The sequence below is a fragment of the Orycteropus afer genome, unplaced genomic scaffold (assembly GCF_000298275.1).
Source record: "Orycteropus afer afer isolate SDZICR_OR568_19922 unplaced genomic scaffold, OryAfe1.0 scaffold00217, whole genome shotgun sequence".
In the NCBI taxonomy this organism is placed as follows: Eukaryota; Metazoa; Chordata; class Mammalia; order Tubulidentata; family Orycteropodidae; genus Orycteropus; species Orycteropus afer.
The window spans coordinates 2,028,280-2,047,652 of record NW_006921804.1 but is presented as its reverse complement, the minus strand read 5'-3'; the positions used below and the strand labels follow the sequence as shown (position 1 = coordinate 2,047,652).

Genomic DNA, 19,373 nt, shown 5'->3' with positions numbered 1-19,373 from the left:
ACATTGTGGGGAATTGCAGTCAATGTTATGAAACAAACTGTGTATAAACTGCTGTACGGAAAATGAATTTGCTCTGTAAATGTTCACCCAAATTAAACATTAAAAAAAAGAAATGGGCACCAGATCTTCCCAAATAAGAGGAGTAAGATCAAATGCCTGTTTTACAGCAAAGAAAATTTCCCCAAAGGGAAAGCTGCAATGACTTGGTCTCTTGAAAGCAGTATTAGGTCTCAAACATCAGATGTTGCCAATCCTCTAGTTATCCTAATAAGGGCTCTGCATGCATTTTAAACATACATATACGAAAGGTATACAAAAATTTGGAGTATTTCTTGTTTTAAATGATACAACCCTTTAACAGGAAAGGGTAAAATTTACAAATTTTCAAGTGGCCTTGAATAAAATATAGTAATAGTTGAACACACTACCATCTTATTCATCTGTAGAGTTAGCATACATAGGTACTGGAAGGACTGTACACTCTGGGAAATTTTCCTGACTTAAATTCCATGTTTTCTTTTTTAAGAATGTCTTTCCAAAATAATTTGCATTCCCCTTAAGATTGGTTTCATTCACTAGGTCCCTATTTTGGGTACTTTGTGCTGCTCTAACAGAAAGATACCATAAACAGGGACTTTTAACAAATAGGAGTTTTAGTTTCTTACAGTTTTGGGGGCTAAAAAATCTGAGTGCCAGGCTCTAGGGGCTGGGTCAAAGTCCCTCGACCTTGGGCTTCAGCTCTGGCTCTTGCTCCCAGCCCACTGAAACTGGAGGCTTTCTTCACTTAGTCAGCTGCTGGCTGCTGTGGCTGACAAACCCCAAGGTCGACAAGTAAAAAGACACAGTCCAGTATTACCAAAGCACACAACAGGCCATTGATTCAAGTCCTTAAGAGTCCCAAAGAGCTCTGGTAGCGTAGTACCTAAAGCACTTGACTGCTAACCAGAAGGCTGGCAGTTCAAACCCACCAGCCACTCCTCGGAAGGAAGGTTGGGCAATCTACTTCCGTAGCAATACTGCCTCGGAAACCCAAGGAGGGGTTGCTATGAGTTGGGTCTGACTTGATGGCACATAACAAGAGTCCCAAGAGTGGCAGACAACATAGCAGGCTGCTAAATGAAAACTCAGCCACACACAGGGTCCAAGCACATGCCAAAAATCTTGAGACCTTCTACAAAGCTGCTTCTTGTATACTGGAAGCAAATCACATCCCTAAGGCAGCTCAGCTGCTCCAGTAGATGCCATCATGAGTTGATGACCAATCTCTCCAGGGGGGAATAACTACATCCAGCTGCCCACACACTCAAAACCAGGCCCAGTCAAGTTGACATACTATTTTTAACTACCATAGTCCCTTTAAACCCAACTAAAAAAACCCACAAAAAACCAGTTACTGTTGAGTCAGTAACAAGTTGATTCTGTCTCATGGTGCTTCCATATGTCAGAGTACAAATGTGCTCCACAGGGTTTTTAAACAGCTGATTTTCTGGACAATAAGTTGCTAGGCTTATCTTCCAAGGTGTCTTTGGGTAGACTCAAATCTCCAAATTTTCCAAATATAAAAAAGAAGGGCCTGGAGATTTACTTCCAAAAGTCAGTCAATGAACACTCTATGGATCACAATGGTCTGACCCACATTCAATCTTGGGGATTGTACAAGACAGGGCAGTGTTTCGTTCCATCGTGTGTGATGTCACTAGAAGTATGGGTAAATTGGATGGTTGCTAATAACAAAATTTGAAAATGGAAAATATCTAGCATAATGACCTTTAAAGTTTCCACCTGGACTTTAAGGATGTGCTTTGGATAGTCATAAAACCCTTGAAATCATATGCAAACTTTCGGGTATTTTTTTCCAGTGAGGAGACTGTAATTTCGTCATTCCATAAGCCCAGAAGTTTATGCATTTTAGTATATGACTGGAATATGGAAGAAAAAGAACACAGGAACCAAGCACAGTATTTGTACATTTATTTATAATGAAATTATGGTCTAAATATTTACAACATATAGGAAACCAGAGGACATGTTTATACAAAGCCAGCCTGCAAAGTATTCAAATGTGCAAAAATGACAGTTCAGTATCTCAAACTACTTCTGGTTCAGCAGACTAGCTCCTTCACTTTCACACATCAATATTTGATACAAAAAAGTTGTTTTGGCAAAACCTGTAATGCCAAGAAAAAGGACAAGTTGCAATTTCAGTCACTAAGTCCACCATCCTACTGCGAGCAGTCAAATCTCTCTATTTTACCTTCAGCCAGTTCTGAGAGAGAGAGACACCACTGTGTTTCATTTCTGTAATGAGTTCCGACCAGCTTTTGGTCAAGTAGTTTTCTCTGACTCAGCTGAAGACAAGGAGCTTATGAGGGCAATTGGAAAAAAAAAAAAAAACCAATGGCTGAGACAACTGTGCATGAAGGCCAGCTTTGGATCATCCCCAAAAAAAGATGTAACAACAACAAAAAAATTCATTTTCTTGCCCAGAATCCAGCTATATCCAACAGTTTTAATTTAGTAAAATGGCATTTTCCAAAGAAAAAGAATCCAAAGGTGAAATATGAATGAGAATCACTTAGAATTAAGTGCTGAAAGTAAAGGATGGTCCTAAAATCACTTCCCCACTAATAAATAGTAAGGCTTTGTATGTAACCAGTTGTTATCAAAATTGACTCAACAGTAGTAAAATACAAATAAAACTTTCTTCACATCAGAGTAGGGGCTATTCGTTTGGAAAAGCCTGGGCCCAGTCAGGTGTATAAGGGAATGACCCAGTTGGGATGCTTTGTTGAACACGCACATTTCATCCACTGTTAAAAAAAGCTTCAGAGACAAGTTTGTGATTCTAAGTAAATTTTAACAGATGCTATGCCACTGTAGAAATAAGGATGTTTTAAAAACAATGGAGCCCCTTTAGGAAGGGGACACTGCATCTCTAACTTCTGCAAAGGTCCAAGATGGTTCTCAGTACAGGCCCCAGAGTCTTGTCAAATCAAATACATGCATTATTGCTAAAGAAGAGTCACTGAGGGTCAAAATTCTGGTCCACTGTTTCCTATGGGGCCATCCAGAATGGCATCTGTTGTTTAGCGCGTGGCTGTGATGAAGGGTACTGATAGCCTAAACTCCAGCCCTGTGGGAAATTACTTGCATTTTTATGACCTCCATGTTCCTCCTCTTCATCAGATGAATCTGCAGCGTAAGCTACCAAGCCAAACCCCTTTTCTGTAGTCTTCATCTTCTTGGCTGGATAATCTAGAATAGAGAAAAACACCCCAACCCCATACCCCATGGGGGGAAAAAAAAAAAAAGATAATACCATAAAATCGTTAATAATAAAAAAAAAAGATGTTAATTGTAAGTGGTTAGTTGGACACCATTTTGAGGTCACAGGGTCAACGGTCACCCAAAAACGTTGATGATCACACGAAAAACAGCACCAGCATCAGCAAATGTGAATCCACCAGAACCATGTAAGAAAACAGAGAAAGAAAAAAGAAAACACAAAAAAAAAAAAAAAAAAAAAAAAAAAAGAAGAAAGAAAGAAAAAAGGAAAGTTAGCAAGTGAGTCTCTTGGGGGCTGATATTTCACCTTTTAAAGAGTTAAAAGAAAGAAGAAAAGAAAAAAATGTATTTTCTTCTGTTCATTTTTATTATGACTATAAGCAATGAACAAAAATAATCACATCCTCCTATACAGGATTTTGAGCTCTCAGATACTAAGAGACAACATTTTTCATAATAGACTGACCATTATCAACCATTAGAACTATGAGACGAGATGTGGCTCAGCTCCCAATACAAGGAGAAAACAACCTGTAGTAAGTCTGTTTCAGGTATCTCCAGGTATTCAGACAACATAAACAACAAAATTTTGAAATGACCTACCAATCACTAGTATTTCTTAGGGTTTTAATGTCACTGATGCTATGTATAAAATACAAGTTGCCTGACCCTTTTCTAGACACAGTCGGTTGAAAATAAAAGGCTGTGTAACTATATGCCATCTGTATTAAAAAAAAAAAAGTGTTCTTATTAGCCAAGAGATTATAGAGGTAAGATTAAACACCTGAATGTATATCAGGTTAGAAAACTAATAGTTTAAGATTAGTCTTGCTCAGTCACTCCCTGTTCCCCCAGCTATACCTTACTCACCATGGCTCCCTGTTAAGGTCCCAGACCCATTCCTTTCATCAGACTCAGTTTTTATACCAGTCACTGGAAAGGCTGGTGGAGGCATCAACTGCCTGTTAAAAAACAAAAGCAAATTTTTTCTCACACAAATTCAATTTTTAACTTATCAAATAGATAAGAACTTAATCATTAATTTGAACCCTTTCCACCTGATCCTTCAAGCTCCTATCAAATTTGTAAGATTGTATATAGCCAGGCCATGCCAAAAATGAAATGAGCCAAGGGAAGAATTAGTTCCCAGGTATATATAATAATATAAGAAAGGAGAACTCAAGCACTAGATGGGAGGCTGGACTCCCATTTAAGTACCTCCCATGACAGTCTATGATCCTGTTATGTGTTATGTGCCGTCGAGTCGGCCCCGACTCATAGCGACCCCTCCTTGGGTTTCCGAGGCAGTATCATTACGGAAGTAGATTGCCCCATCTTCCTTCCAAGGAGTGGCTAGTGGGTTTGAACCACCAGCCTTCTGGTTAGCAGTCAAGTGACTTAGGCACTATGCTATCAGAGCTCCTATGAGCCTACATAGCAAAAAATGGCTCATTTGTTTAACATTGCTGTTATTGCCCTCCCTAGGAAAATGACCAAGCTGTAGTGAATGAAAGACAGACATATGAATAATCAAGTATTAAATTATTTAAAGTTGAGTGTAACTGCTTCTAAGACTGTGAAAAGCATCTTATTGTTTTCCTCTACTGCATCAATTACAACAAACCAGAGTGCATTACACTGAATGATTTCAGTAAGACTAAAGCCTGCAGCAATCATCATTACTATCACTAACGGTTCAGATGACACCCGAATGTATTCATTTAATTATGTACCAACAAACTTACCTGTCCCTCTCTCGCTCTTTGCCTGAGGAACTTGCTGGCTTCGATCCTGCCCCTTCAATCTCACTCTGACTGGAGAAGCCTGTACCTAAATTAGTCATATGAATGGGTCCATGCTATGAGCAGAAAAATACAGTGGCATTAGCAAATCTACAACTGATGTTTTGGCTTTAGCTCCTTAATGTAACTGTCAAGCGCCTCATCTTTCTTATAAATTGCAATAAATTAAACCAAACTACATAGCTCTTTGGGATTTGGAGTATCACTGTGGTCAAAGCAGGGATTTTCTCTTGGTCAGGGATGCCGTGATTCACTTTGTTGTTTGTTTTCAACTGATTATCCATAATTCAACTGGCTTGTATAAACCTAGTTATAAACTATAAAATGCCTCGCAGTCTGTTTCAAAGAATGCTTTAGAGATTCTGGCAAAAAGCAATGGTGCTTCTTCTCTAACACGAAACAAAATTGCACCAAACTCTGTATTTCAATAACAATTAAATGTGTGTACACAGTCAATCTCTGGCAGTCTTTTATTGGAGAGAGACAGAAGACTGGAAGAGATGAGGATAGAAACCATCCTCTTTTTTAGAGTGCACAATAACTAATTGAAAGCCAAGATTTTAAATATAAACCACATATTGTTAGAATGCTGCTTTTGATGAAATCTTTGGGAAAAAACAACTATCACAGGCTTTCAAAAGTCTGTTATATGAATGTCCCTGAGTGGTGCAAAATTAATGCACTCAGCTGCTAACAACCAGAAGGTTGCAGGTTCAAGTCCACCCAGACATGCCTCAGAAGAAAGTCCTGGCAAACTACTTCTGAAAAACCAGCCACTGAAAACTCCGGAGCATAGTTGGACTCTGACACATACAGGGTTGCCATGAGCCAGAATCTACTGAAGGCAGCTGGTAAACTAGTTGTATAAAAAGGAGGAAGTACAGAATTCTACAGCAGTCCTTCCAGTGGGGAGCTTTGTATTCTTATCACAGTGATCTAATTAAACCTAAGAAAAAATCCACCCAAAGGGGAACACTTATGCTTTAAATTAATCCCCAAGTTTGAGAAAAACCTAACCTAAATGGACTCCAGAAAGCAGAAATCGTTAGTATTGTACTGAGAGGACTACTGACACAGATGTGAATTTATCTCTTTTGGAGGGAGCATATAGGAAGATTAGATGAGGAAAGCAAAACAAATTATTTAACCTGGTATCCAAGAAGTCCAGACTCTCGTTCATCTGGTAGCTCTTCTGTGAATCGCCTCTTCTGTGCCTGAGGCTGAGTTGGGAGTGGGGGCTGGGGCTGGGGCGGGGGTTGGGGACCAGCAGGTAAGGCAGTTTTGACAGGAGCAGCAGGAATAAAAGGACCACTCATCGGACTCTGGGACCAAAACAAACCAAGGGAGAAAAAAAGTGTAAGAATGACCAACAAATAAGTAAACAATGGTTACAACATATGTCTAGGCAGAGGGGAGTATGATCAGTATGTGTCATATGAATCTTCTTTCATCTTCTGGCCTTGAGTTTTCTTCACACCTTGCCACCTTCATTCTAAGAGAAATGACACTGACAATCTATACATAGTACTATTTTGAATACTCAGGAAAAACCTGTAGTATCAGTTGGAGTATTAAGGGCAAACATGTCCATTAACAAATAATAAAAACTCCACCTTCATAATTAGTTCAGGAGACAGCAATAATATCCACTTATTTAGTAAGTCCTTTCATCAATGTGAATAGCTCTTTCTGTATAATTGTCGCTAAGCTTGTGGCAAAGGCAATCGTCTGTCACTTCCACGGTTACTAGCAAGTTGCTGTGTCAAGAGCAAATTTATATATAATGTTTTAAGAAGTTATTCCAAAAAAGAACATGGGATAATCAAAAGACAATATATATTAGAGAAAAATAAGGACTTCTAAAAGCAAAAATATACTTAATAATAACAAATACCTAACATTTATTGACAGCTTGCTTCATCTCCTGTAATTCTCACAACCCTCTCAGATAATATAATGGTGTCCATTTTGTAAATAAGGAAAATCAAAGTCCGGATAGGTTAAATTATACGTCAAGATCACAATGCTCAAAAATAAGAAAGTGTGATGAACACTGGCAGTCGTAGACTCCAGTTTTTAACCACACTTTGTATTGTTATATTGCTTCCTAATTACAAAGCTATGTGGCTCAAAACTAGGCAACTATAGTTCTGCTTACATATAAAATGTAACATAATTATGATTAGAGACCACATGCAGAATTTTCATAAACCCCCTTTTTGTCTTACAGTGTGCAGCCTCCATCAGTGCTACAGCACATGGGCAAACAGTCTGGGCAATGGTATGAGGCTGCAGTTTACTGTGGCATGGGTACACTATGAAAGGCCCACTGAGAAGGGCCTGCCATAAATCCATTACCATGCTCTCATTAGTTTCCTCCCATCCAGATGAGTTATCTATCTACTCGCTTCCTAAAATTCTAGTTCCTTACATAACTTAAGAAATATACAGCAGCATTTGTAATACTTAAGTCTGGAAAGTTAGGAACAACTATACATGGTAAACATTTCTTTCTAAATGAAAACTGCTAAGTTCCATTCACTCAGAGGTGTGGGGCAGACTGGTTCCCTCCTCCTTTCTTAACACCACAAAGCTAGATGCAGGCAATCTATGGCCCATTACTGATTCTGGCCTGCCACCTGCTTTCACAAATAAAGTTTTATTAGAGCACTGCCATGTGCATTCATTTAAGTATTGTCTACAGCTACTTTCTCACACCACAGCGACAAAGTGGAGTAATTATAAAAGAAACCATATGGTCCACAAAGCCTACATGGCCCTTTATACAGTTTGCCAATAGCTGTTGCTCTAAACAACTGTCTGGTGGCAAGATCTATGAAACTAACTGCAAACTTTAGGATGATATACACACACATACACACTGTTCCAAAGTATTCAGGTAATTTAGTGGTGGGACTATAGGAATAAGACAGGAACAAAATAAATCTCATGTTACATGATTTCTAAATAATAAATACCACCATCTTTACCTCCCCCTCTTCCCTGCATAAGTTTTTCCTAATTCAATGGTCATGTTGCATATTCTGCCATCCTACCTGTCCAGTGCTAGCTGCAGGCTGCACTTGTGTTATCGGGTATTGTGTTGGCACAGGTGGGACTCCAGTAGGTAATGCTGGCAAGACTCCAGGTGCCAATGAAACAGCTGGTGGCACTATACTTGGCACTCCATAGGGAGGTTGAACTGGCTGCTGAGGAGGGGGAACAACAGGGTAACCAGACTGATAGCCATTGGATGGATAATATGGTGGTTGAGGAGGGACACTACTTATAGCAGAGGGTTGTGTATAGCCTGAGGGGGAAGAAAAAAAGTGTTTAATCAGCTGCAGCAGAAAGAGACATTTTCAGCTGAATATTAAACTTAAATAATCTAGTGAAGAAAAACACTGAGGCAAGAATGACTTTCCAAATTACCCCAACTTGAGGGAATATTAGTGCCCTGGCACAGTTAAATCTAGCCTCAGATATCAATAGTTTATACCTAAATATAACTAGTACTTTTTAAATATTAAAATAACACTTCAAGACATACACACCTGGCAAAGGTACAGCAGTATTAATCTGATTCACAAATCTAGAGTATTCAGCATGAACCTAAAAGAGAAGGGAAACAAATTAATATAGGATAATTTCAATTAACTTTGTAATTATAAGGGTCTGATTATACAATTCCTAAGACCAAAAACGACTAGGAATTTAAATGTTTACATTAAAATGTTCCGATCAGATTTAGACCTGTTTAATATAAACGTAGAAAGGCACATCTATAACGAGCTCTGGTGGCATAGCCCAAGGCATCTGACTGCCAGAAGGTTGGTGGTTCAAACCCAACAGCCACTCCGTGGAAGGAAGACAGGGCACTCTACTTCCGTAAAGATTTACTGCCTACCCAATGAGGGTCACTATGAGCCAGAACTGACTCAATGGCAACAAGTTTGGTTTTGGTTAAGGTCCATCTATAAATTATTAAACCAGGTTTTAGGACTCAAGAGCATGGACAATCATAAACCCTCCAAACTAGACTCAATTCTGGGGTACAAAAATCTTTCAGAGAGCCACCAAAATCCAGCAATTAGGAAATCCCTAAGTTGTTAGTATAGTTTTGGGAATTCATTAATATTTACCGGTGACTACCGTTAGAGGCTAAAAATATAATTAGGATGTGATTCTTGGATCTTTTACCCTCCAGTCCTTATTTGTAAGCATTCTATTAAGTCTGTAACTTCAAGTCGTTGTTAGGTGCTGTCAAGTCAGTTCTGACTCACAGCAACCCGATGTAGACTGAAACACAGCAGTCCTGTGCCATCTTCACAACTGTTGCCACACTTGAGCCCATCAGTGCAGCCGCTCTCAATCTATCTCATCGAAGGTCTTCCCCTTTCTCACTCCCCCTCTTCTTTACCAAGCATGATATCCTTTTCCAGGGACTGGCCCCTTCTGACAACTTCTGAGTGCCTTCTAACCTGAGAGGCTCATCTTCCAACAGTGTATCAGACATTGCTGCACTGTTTCCCTGCTATTCGTAACATTTTCAATGGCCATTCCCCCCTGCCAAGACATGGACCTGGTCACATCCTTCTTCCCAGTCCATCTTAGTCTGGAAGCTCTGCTGAAACCCATCCACCATAGGTGACCCAGCTGGTTATTTGAAATATCGGTGGTACAGCTTCCAGCATCACAGCAACATGTAAGCCACCACAGTACGACAAACCAACAGACTAGTGGTGGGTAACTTCAAGTTGTGGTAAAGAAAAAAATATAGGGAATGGCTATGAAGTTATCTGTATAAAGGTTGGCAAATCAAGTTATCTGGTCAGAAGCAAAGAAAATAGCCTTCCAAAGAGGTACCCTTAAATACCAAAGTTGAACATATTCAACCTTGAGACTGGAATTCCTTTAGATGCTATTAAAAATAGCCACACAGTTTAATTTTTGGCTATTTGTTTATAGAATAAAAAGGATGGATGATCAAATAAACAATTATACCAAAGGTACCGCTAAATGATTTTAGGCTGCTGTAGCTGAAGCTAATCTTAAAAAGAATCTGGAATGCCCACCACAAACAATGTATACAGAATTAAAAGTCATTTAAATAAATAACTGACAACACTGAGAATCTATGGTACCAAAGTACTGCAGATTTCAAAATTCCATACTGAAATCGCTCAACACAAAATGCATGCAATTGTAACCCTGGCTAGGTGAGGCTGACTTCCTTATATAGAATGTTAGTTACTAGGATGAGAAAAATAGCTAAGACACATGCCAAAATGACAGGAGCTCTTCTGAAAGAGATAAACATAACTCACTGTTTGCAAAAGATTCTCACAGAGTTTCTTGGCAGCAGCTAGGCCTTCTGGTTTGGGATGACTGCAAAGACATTCAAAGGGAAGAAAAATAAAGGACACAGAATTATGCCTTCATTTCATGCTATCTTATGTTTACTTCAATATATTCACTACGGCTCAAATATCTATTGCTGCTAGGTGCTGTTGAGTCCATTCTGACTCATCACAAAATGTCATAGTAGTCCTTCCAGAAATAACTAGGTATTACCACAAATTCATTACCACAAATATTTTATTGGTCTCTTTCTCTGAGTAATGGTACTTCTTGATATAAAGGATATTAAAAGATCAATAAAATTACTATAAAACATGTTTCAATTGTCAGGTTATTTTAGGCTCATCACTGTTTATTTTAGGATCAAACATATAAAATCCAAGGCCAGAATACTAAAATCATTCCTGTCAGAGGAGTGTTTAAGGGCTTTCAGAGACAATTTCACCTTCTAATTCAACACTTTTATTAACTAATGTGAGTTACTCATGTGTGTATTCCTTATATTTAACCTAAAGCCCTCATGTTACTACTAATTAAGCCCATTTTTCTCTTGGTCCATCTGAATCATTTCCACCTGCACCAATAATCAGCCAAAAAAGATTAAAATGTTCTCTGTCCCATCCATACCTGATGTAAATATACATAGGTTCAAAAGCTTCTCGGCCAGATGCTGGCTCTATGCAGCCTGAACCTTTGCCCCGTAGGAAGACTTTGGCACCTGTTTCAATCTGAATGTGTTGCAAATAGGAACAGCCTGGACCTTCCACCTTCTCCTTGACATTAAAAGTGGGCACAGCATGTTCTAGACCCACAAATAATTTATCTTGAACATAATGCATCTGTAAGAAGAACAGCTCAGATTCAATGAAAGATTATAAATCAATTCTAATCTTGTAGAAAATCACTATATAAAATACTTTAATTCCCAAGACACTTTTACTCACTTTCAGAATAAGGACTCCCATAAATTCTACCATGAGCACATAAAAAACAAACTCTATCAAGTAACTTAATTTAAATAAGAACTACATATCCCATGTCCTTACTCTGCTCAGCAAAAGATATTAAAAAGAAAACTCCCAAGATTCAATATTAAGCACTTCTATCTCCCTCCAACTGATAGTAACACATAAGTCAGTAAGAAACTATAGCAAGGACAGTATCCGGTAAAAATGGAGTAGAATGTTGGGCAGTACAGTCAGCCCGATGATATTCTCTAATAAGGCTGCTCTCTCCAACCCTTTTCTCTAGGAGGATTGTATCAGCAAAGTCTTGCTTCATCAGACTCAGCCTTCTTAGTCCTCCAAGTGCCATCAAGTTCACAAATACAAACTCAAACTACTAACTTGAAAATACACAATGTTTCTATCTTTTGATCCTATCCTCTTTCTGGAACATATCAGTATGAAGAGATGTGTGTCTCAGATGTTTATTACATCTTGGAAACATAAATGGTCCATTAACAGACTATCAATAGTAGATAACTTCCAGATTCAAATTTTAGGAAATGATACAGCTGTTAATGATTTCTTCACAAAACATACCCCTGACTGGAAAGGCGGCTTCTGGCTAATAGCTGGAGATAGCTGAGCGATGGGTGCTGGCTGGTGATAGACGGTGACTGTTGCACCATTAAAAGTTGGACTTGTCCCTGTGGCAGCTTTCACCACCCCATTGGTGATAATTTCTTTGATTCGGTTTACAGCTCCTAGGAAAGACACAGGTAGTAAAATACTATAAAGAACTGAATGAAGTAACTAGTGCCCAATTATAAATGATGGACAATGCACAATTACTCAGATATTAATCCACTATATGGGTTACACTCCAAGCCCCCATGCATACATTTGTGCGTAGTGCATAAACAAGAGTTAGAAGGGCAATCAGGGAGTTAGTTTGCCAGCTTATTACACTGAGCCTTGTACTTCACCCTCCACAAAAGTGATACATGAGCTATAAAAACATTACTTACTATCCACTAATTCCCGGGTCTGGCCCTGCACATGAAGATATAATGGACGATCCCTATAAACAGAAATATAAAATGATTATCACAAATTAGTCATACCCAAAAGAACTCTTAACTCTAATTTGTAATGTTTAAAATTTCCAAATAAGAGAGAGAGACTGTATTGGACTGTATAAAAGGACTATTGGTAGTTAATTTCTTAAGAACCTGGCTTTATAGCTGTGGAATAAATTTTTCTTGTTGTTTACAGTTAACTGGCCTAGACAGGGATCAAATCTGTTCTCATGGACTCATAAATTAGTATCCAATCAATTGAGATTAGTCTGTTAATGGACCAATTGAGATGGGAGCTCTGGTGGCGTAGTGCCTAAGGCACTTGACTACTAACCAGGAGGCTGGCGGTTCAAACCCACCAGCCACTCCTCGGAAGGAAGATGGGGCAATCTACTTCCGTAGTGATACTGCTTTGGAAACCCAAGGAGCGGTCCCTATGAGTCGGGTCCGACTTGACAGCACACAACAACAACATCAACAATCAATTGAGATAACCCAAAATTCAAGAACAAAATTCCTTTTCATTAGCTGCCTAATAAGTTATAGGCAGATGTGTTTTCGACTATCAAAATTAATGAGGCACTTTTTTTTCTTTCTAAAGAATCTACATCAAATTTATCATATTTGTTACATTTTCTCAAATTATCTACATGCTTCTTCAAATACACACTCATCTCATGATTCACAGATGGTCAAAGTGATTCACTTGAACCAATTCTTTGAGGTGGTTTTCAGGGGGAAAAAACCAAACTGAGGCCCACTGCTACTCAGCACTGTGAGGATGTTCTAGGAATGAATGAGGCACATTTTAAAAGGCCCATACTGAGAAAATTCTTCAGATTATAAAGGTAGCTTAGATTCGGATTTATAGTGATGAAGAAAGTGGTCAATAATCATATAAGTAACAGAAAGCCATAGATAAAAAATGACAATTTGTTTAAAGAAAGAGAAAATTCAGAACAGCAACTAGTACACATATAATACTTTTATATTTGGCTTTGAAATATATATATCCTTGATTTGGGGTTGGAACAAATTTCACCTTCTAATTATATTTCATTTAAGTCAACATTAACAATGTTGCATTACGTAAGTACTTGTCAACTTAACAGTAGAGAGAAGCTCAAACATTAAATAATGAAAGAAATGAAGCTGATATTAAACCTTTACATAGATAACGTACAACCCATAATCATCATAGATGCAATGAGAAGTTTGATAAAAGGGTATGCATTTTTTAAAAAAATACATAAAATATGAGCTCCTATGGGGGAAAATGCTTCCATAGGGGAGAAAATAGTTTAGAAATATAATAAATATGATTAGAAGTATATTTTATTTTAACAATTATCTTCTTTTACACTTTCCTGTATTTAAGTTTCCTCCAATAAAAACACTGTGAAATGAACCAAAAAGCCATGGGAAAAAAAAAATAGCTGCCAATATTCCTTCCATCCACTTGAGATGCTCAGAATTGTTTTTTCATTGCATACATATCAAACTATTAGTCATTTACATATATTCCCCAAGAATGAAAAACATGAAGATAATTGAGTCATATGCCCAATCCTTCCCCAAAGTAGAGGATAAGCATACACACCCTGGTCCCACTTTGGCCTTCTCCTCAGTTGTCATGAACCTCCCTCGAGTTGATACTGCAGCCCCACTAAGCCTGCTGATCTAAAAAGGGAAATATTCTATTAAAAAGACTGGTAATTGCTTGATTTCAATGGCAGATAGCAGGATAGCATTTTCCCATTCATTCCACTAATACGGTAGGAATGAGTTCTCTCCTATATTTGAAATTTCATTTCCACTATTTCTTACTCAAACCAACCCAGGGATTTCACCCATTTGTGTCATTAATTTCATTAATAAGTTCCTCCAAGGGGAGCTGTTGCATTGTGGTAAACTGTGGTCAATGACATGAGACAAAGTATATGTGAACTGCTGTATGGAAAGTGAATTTTCTCTGTAAATCTTCACCCAAATCACAATAAAAAAAATAATATTAAAAAAAAAAAAGTTCCTCCAAAGTTAAATTAAGCCCAACCCTCCCTTTAGAAATTATAACCCTAACCCACTAATAAATATCTGACTCCTGATTGTAGTTAACCTCTGGTGGTGCAGTGCTTAAAGCACTCAGCTGCTAACCAAAGGTCAGAATTGCTCTGTGGGAAAAGATGTGGCAGCTTCCATAAAGATTTATAGCCTTGGAAACCCTATAGGGGCAGTTCTACTCTACCCTACAAGGTAGCTATGAATTGGAATAGACTCAACTACAGTGGGTTTTGTTTTGTTTGTTTGTTTAGAGGTCCTATTTTTCTTCAATGGTATCTACCCACCACCTTCCCCAAACAAGAGGCCCAACTCCTCCACACCTCGTCTTGGGTCTGTCCTCGAGTCAGCAAGTTCCTACATGTGAGAGGCACATCATTGATTTCTACTTCAGCTACTACCAGGTCATCCTTGCTTTTATTGCTAGTCAGGCCTTTGCCAGGGGCCTGAAGCTATAAAAAGAGAAAGAAATTAAATAAGAAGTTTGTATGATGGAATAAAATCTTTTAGTTGCCCAATTTACAACCATCCCTTTCCCAATCCCACCACCTCCCTACCTTTTCCTACCTGCAAACACTTGGAAATACTCTTTGGTCACTCTTTGTAAATGAAATAAACAAAGCCTCACTAAAATGACAAGAAGTCAATTTACTTGAAGGCCATCATCAGACTTCTCTGTAACACCTGTTCTTGTTACATGCCATTGAGTCATCTCCGACTCACAGTGACCTTATGTACAAGAGAATGAAAACACCACCCAGTCCTGTGCCAGCCTCATGATCCCCACTATACCTGAGCCCATTGCGGTAGCCACCATGTCAATCCATCTTGTTAAGGGCCTTCCCCTCTTTCACTGACCCTCCAAGCCTCCACTTTACCCAGCATGACATCCTTCTCCAGAGAATGGTCCCTTCTAACAACATGACCAAAGTAGGTGAGATGAAGTCCAGCCATTCTTGCTTCCAAGGAGCATCCTGGCTGCACTTCTTCCAGGACAGATTTGTTAGTTCTTTTAGCAGTCCACGGCACTTTCAGCATTCTTTGTCAACACCACAGCTCAAAAGCATTGACTCTTCTTCAGTCTTCCTTATACACTGTCCAGCTCTCACATGCATATGAGGCGATTGAAAATACCATGGCTTGGGTTAGGTTTATCCTCAAGGAGACATCTTTGCTCTTCAGCACTTGAAAGAGGTCTTTTGCAGCAGATTTGTCCAAAGCAGTATGTCTTTTGATGTCTTTACTGCTGTAACACTGTAACACTGGCCATGTGTATATTTCTATGGCCCTATAATTACAGAAACTCTATGGAGAAGCAGCTGCAACTTCCAAAAGGAATAATATAAAGCCAAATTATGATACTGTAGAGCTCAATTAACTGGCTGTACATGTAGTAAAACATGGGGTAGAGTCCAACACATAACAATCCATACAATCTGTTCATGTAATTAATAGTTGTTGCCATTGTGCCAAACATACAGTCATAGCACATCAAATACAACTAATCTGATCCTCACAAGTATCTCAGGAACCATTAAACTGTACATAATTAATCCTTCCTTGACCCTTTATTATGGAAGAACAAAGAGAAAGGATAAAAAGCCAAGGAAGATCCTAAACATGATCTCATTTCTTTCCATTTAAACTACAGGCAACTCCAGATAGCTGAATGTTAAGCATTATGTGAAAGAATTTTAATCATGAGATGGCCTTCCCCTATCTTGGATATTCTCCATCAATGTCTAGCAAAACTGCTCAAGGAAAGTAAAATAGTCTACTTCTCTGTGCATTGGACACATTTAAAATAACATGGAGGCAAAAGTGAATAGACTCAAAATACGACCCTACCTTTGTCTAACACCTTGCAGTTATCTCAATGAATCCTTATGACTACCTTTAAAGGTACACAGCAGTGCTATTCAACAGAACACTCTGTGATGATGTAAATGCTGTTTATCTGGTTACCACTAGTCACATGGGAGCTCTGGTAGCATAGTGGCTAAAGCACTTGACTGCTAACCAGAAGGCTGACGGTTCAAACCCACCAGCCACTCCTCGGAAGGAAGGTTGGGCAATCCTACTTCCGTAGTGATACTGCCTCGGAAACCCAAGGAGGGGTCGCTATAAGTCGGGGCCGACTCGACGGCACATAACAACAACAACAACAACAGTCACATGTGGCTATTGAGCACCTAAACTATACTGTTCATGTGACCGAGGAACTGACTATTAAATTTTACTTAATTTCAACAGCCACAGGTAGCTAATAGCTACTGTATTAGACAGTGCAGGCATTATGTTACTAACCCCATTACAAGAAAATGAGGCTCAGTGATGTTAAAACCACACAAGCAGTAATTAGGGGTTCTGGGTTTCAAATCCCAGTCTCTGATTCTAAATCCAGTGTTTATGCACCATGCTGTCTCCTGCTGACTTTAACCACCATTTTAAAAAATTATTTAGACAAGAAAAAATATGATCTAAATCAGTATTAAGAATCTTAACATTCAAAGAGCAGTTCATATTTGTCAGAGGGCTTTTAATTGTCCTTGTAGACATTAGAAATGGACAATCTGACTCACATAAAAAATACACTGATTAACTTCCAATCCACTAACATGAATATTTAAGCATCCAGACAGGTTATGGCATACTGATGAGCAGTCTGTAGAACTAACTGGAAGGCTCAACAAAGGAGTGCATTTTCAAATACAGAACTCACCTCTTCATGTTATATGGAAGGCAAATTTTAATTTAAGCTAAAAAATATTTTTTCAAATGATAATTGTAATGGAATGGGCTGACTTGAAACACACTGAATTTTCCAACGCTAGAGGCTTTCAAGCAAGTTAGATACCCAATTGTCAGAGGTGATTTTGAAGTCAGACACCTGCATTTACCAATTATAGATCTCAGAGTAGATACTTTATAGCATTCTTGAGCCTATTTTTCCACATCTATAAACTATAACAATATTCTATAATTCTTGTAAAGTTTTTTTTTTTTTTTAAGTGCAAAGCATGCATTCTTAACAAAACAAACACCTACTATAATTATTACCCTGCAGAAGTATTCGTGCATTCTATAGCAAGGTAAACTAAAGCCTTCTAGCTCTAAAATCCTAATTTATACCAGAGATTTTAGAAAATGATCAAACTGTTTCCTCAACTTGTGTAAAAACAAAACAACTTATATATAAACTATTCATCCATTTGGTTAATGTTTAATTGTACTTGAGTTAAATAAGAAAAAGGTCAGCGAAAGAGAGGAAGATCCTTAACAAGATGGACTGACACAGTGGCTACAACAATAGGCTCAAACATAGCAATGACTGTGAGGCGGGTGCAGAACCAGGCAATGTTTCATTCTGCTGTACATGAGGTTGCTGTGAGTCAGAGTCAACCCAATAGCACCTAACAACAACAGCTGTCATTAAGTAAACACCTATTGACGACAGTGAGTTTGGTTTTTTTGGTTTTATACTTCTAATTAGAAAGAGATTATTTTAGAGCTTTACCTGAACTTCTCTTTAGAATTCAGAGAAAATACTCACCTACCCAAAACATATTGCATCTTTTGAATGAATATATAGACAGAACTTAAACTGAACTAACCAAATGGACAAAAAAGCTATTTGGTCCATAATGGTAATCAGGGCCCTCAAAACTGTCTCAGAAAAACAAATACGAGAAAATGTCATCTGGTAAATTCCAAAACTAAATGGTCTTTAAGTTACTGTACCACTGTTTTTCTTTTCCATTAACCCAAATGATTGTGAGATTACATGATTACAAATAACCCCCATTAGTCCCTTCCGCTTTAAATACCTTCTCAGCAGCATTCTGAGTTGGTTTCAGCTTCCCTTTGGCCATGAGCATGGCATTGATCTTGGCAGCCACAGCAGCAGCAGCATCCAAGGCTCCAGAAGGAGCAGCTGTGGAGCCCCCTGGGCTTCCCCCACTGCTGGTGACCTCCCCACCTGGGGCTGCTGGTGGGAGGAAGAGAAGGGGCGCTGGAGCTGGTTGGTCCCATTTGCTGCGGCGCCTACAGAAATAAGACAAGTATTAGGTTTTCATTTATTTTATTCTCCCCTAACTGCGATGTTAGTACCCCATTTTCCTTCCATCCTGTTCTGTTTACCACTCTACCCTTCTTCCAGGTCTAAAATGTCATCTTTCCTGAAATAACAATTGTTGCTGTATTTTCCAAAATCCTCAATTCTTTCAACCTTTTCCCAGCATTCCTTTCTACTCCGTCATCTCCATGGAAAGAACTCCACTCTGTCCCACATGCCCTCGTTTTCTCTTTCAGCGTGGTTCGCCCCTCCAAAAATCCTTGCTGCCGTCCTCCCTCTACTAGCCGCCAACCCTTTTCAGGGGGCCCAGGCCTGTTCACCATCATCCCCCCAAGACTCCGGCCCTCCAATCGGTACACTTCTCGCTTAAACACCCCTTCACACCGACACACCTTCCCATGGTCCCGCCGCCTCTCCCGTGACCCCACGCTCACTCCAATGCCCTCGCCCAAAAAGCCTCACCCGCCAGCTCCAGGATGCGTCGCGCTCCCCGCGGACATGGCGACCGGCTCTGCACAACCACCCGCCAACTACCCCACTACCACCTTCCCGTCACTTCCGCCCCCAACGCCCTTACGCAAGTCTCTTCCGGTCTTGTGGCGGTTCCGGTGGCAATCGCGATTCTGATTGGACTCTCGGTTATTTAAAAGCTTCTGGCGTTGTCTGCCACAGGTAGGATGTGCTTCCTGCCTTCGCGTAACCCTTGAGAAAGATGGTTGCCATGTCTCATTTAAAGGCGGAATTGGGGAGAGGAGAATCCATATTGATT

General features: G+C 39.1%; 1 protein-coding gene and 2 non-coding genes across 3 annotated transcripts; all 3 read right to left on the bottom strand.

Moving 5' to 3' along the window:
• Nucleotides 1-3,055: 3,055 nt before the first annotated feature.
• Nucleotides 3,056-19,104, bottom strand: KHDC4 (KH domain containing 4, pre-mRNA splicing factor). Its single transcript, XM_007948461.2, has 14 exons — nt 19,067-19,104; nt 18,357-18,573; nt 14,853-14,981; nt 14,072-14,151; nt 12,421-12,473; nt 11,993-12,156; nt 11,076-11,287; nt 10,415-10,475; nt 8,642-8,699; nt 8,144-8,397; nt 6,236-6,409; nt 5,031-5,143; nt 4,156-4,247; nt 3,056-3,255 (listed from the first exon to the last, which is right to left on the bottom strand). The coding sequence occupies exons 1-14, from the start codon at nt 19,102-19,104 to the stop codon at nt 3,056-3,058; spliced, it is 1,845 nt and encodes a 614-aa protein (XP_007946652.1).
• On the bottom strand, nt 7,315-7,450 carry LOC122150741. The gene has a single exon (XR_006163828.1). It is a non-coding gene; the product is annotated as a small nucleolar RNA SNORA42/SNORA80 family (small nucleolar RNA).
• On the bottom strand, nt 11,629-11,756 carry LOC122150738. Its single transcript, XR_006163825.1, has one exon.
• Nucleotides 19,105-19,373: the final 269 nt, after the last annotated feature.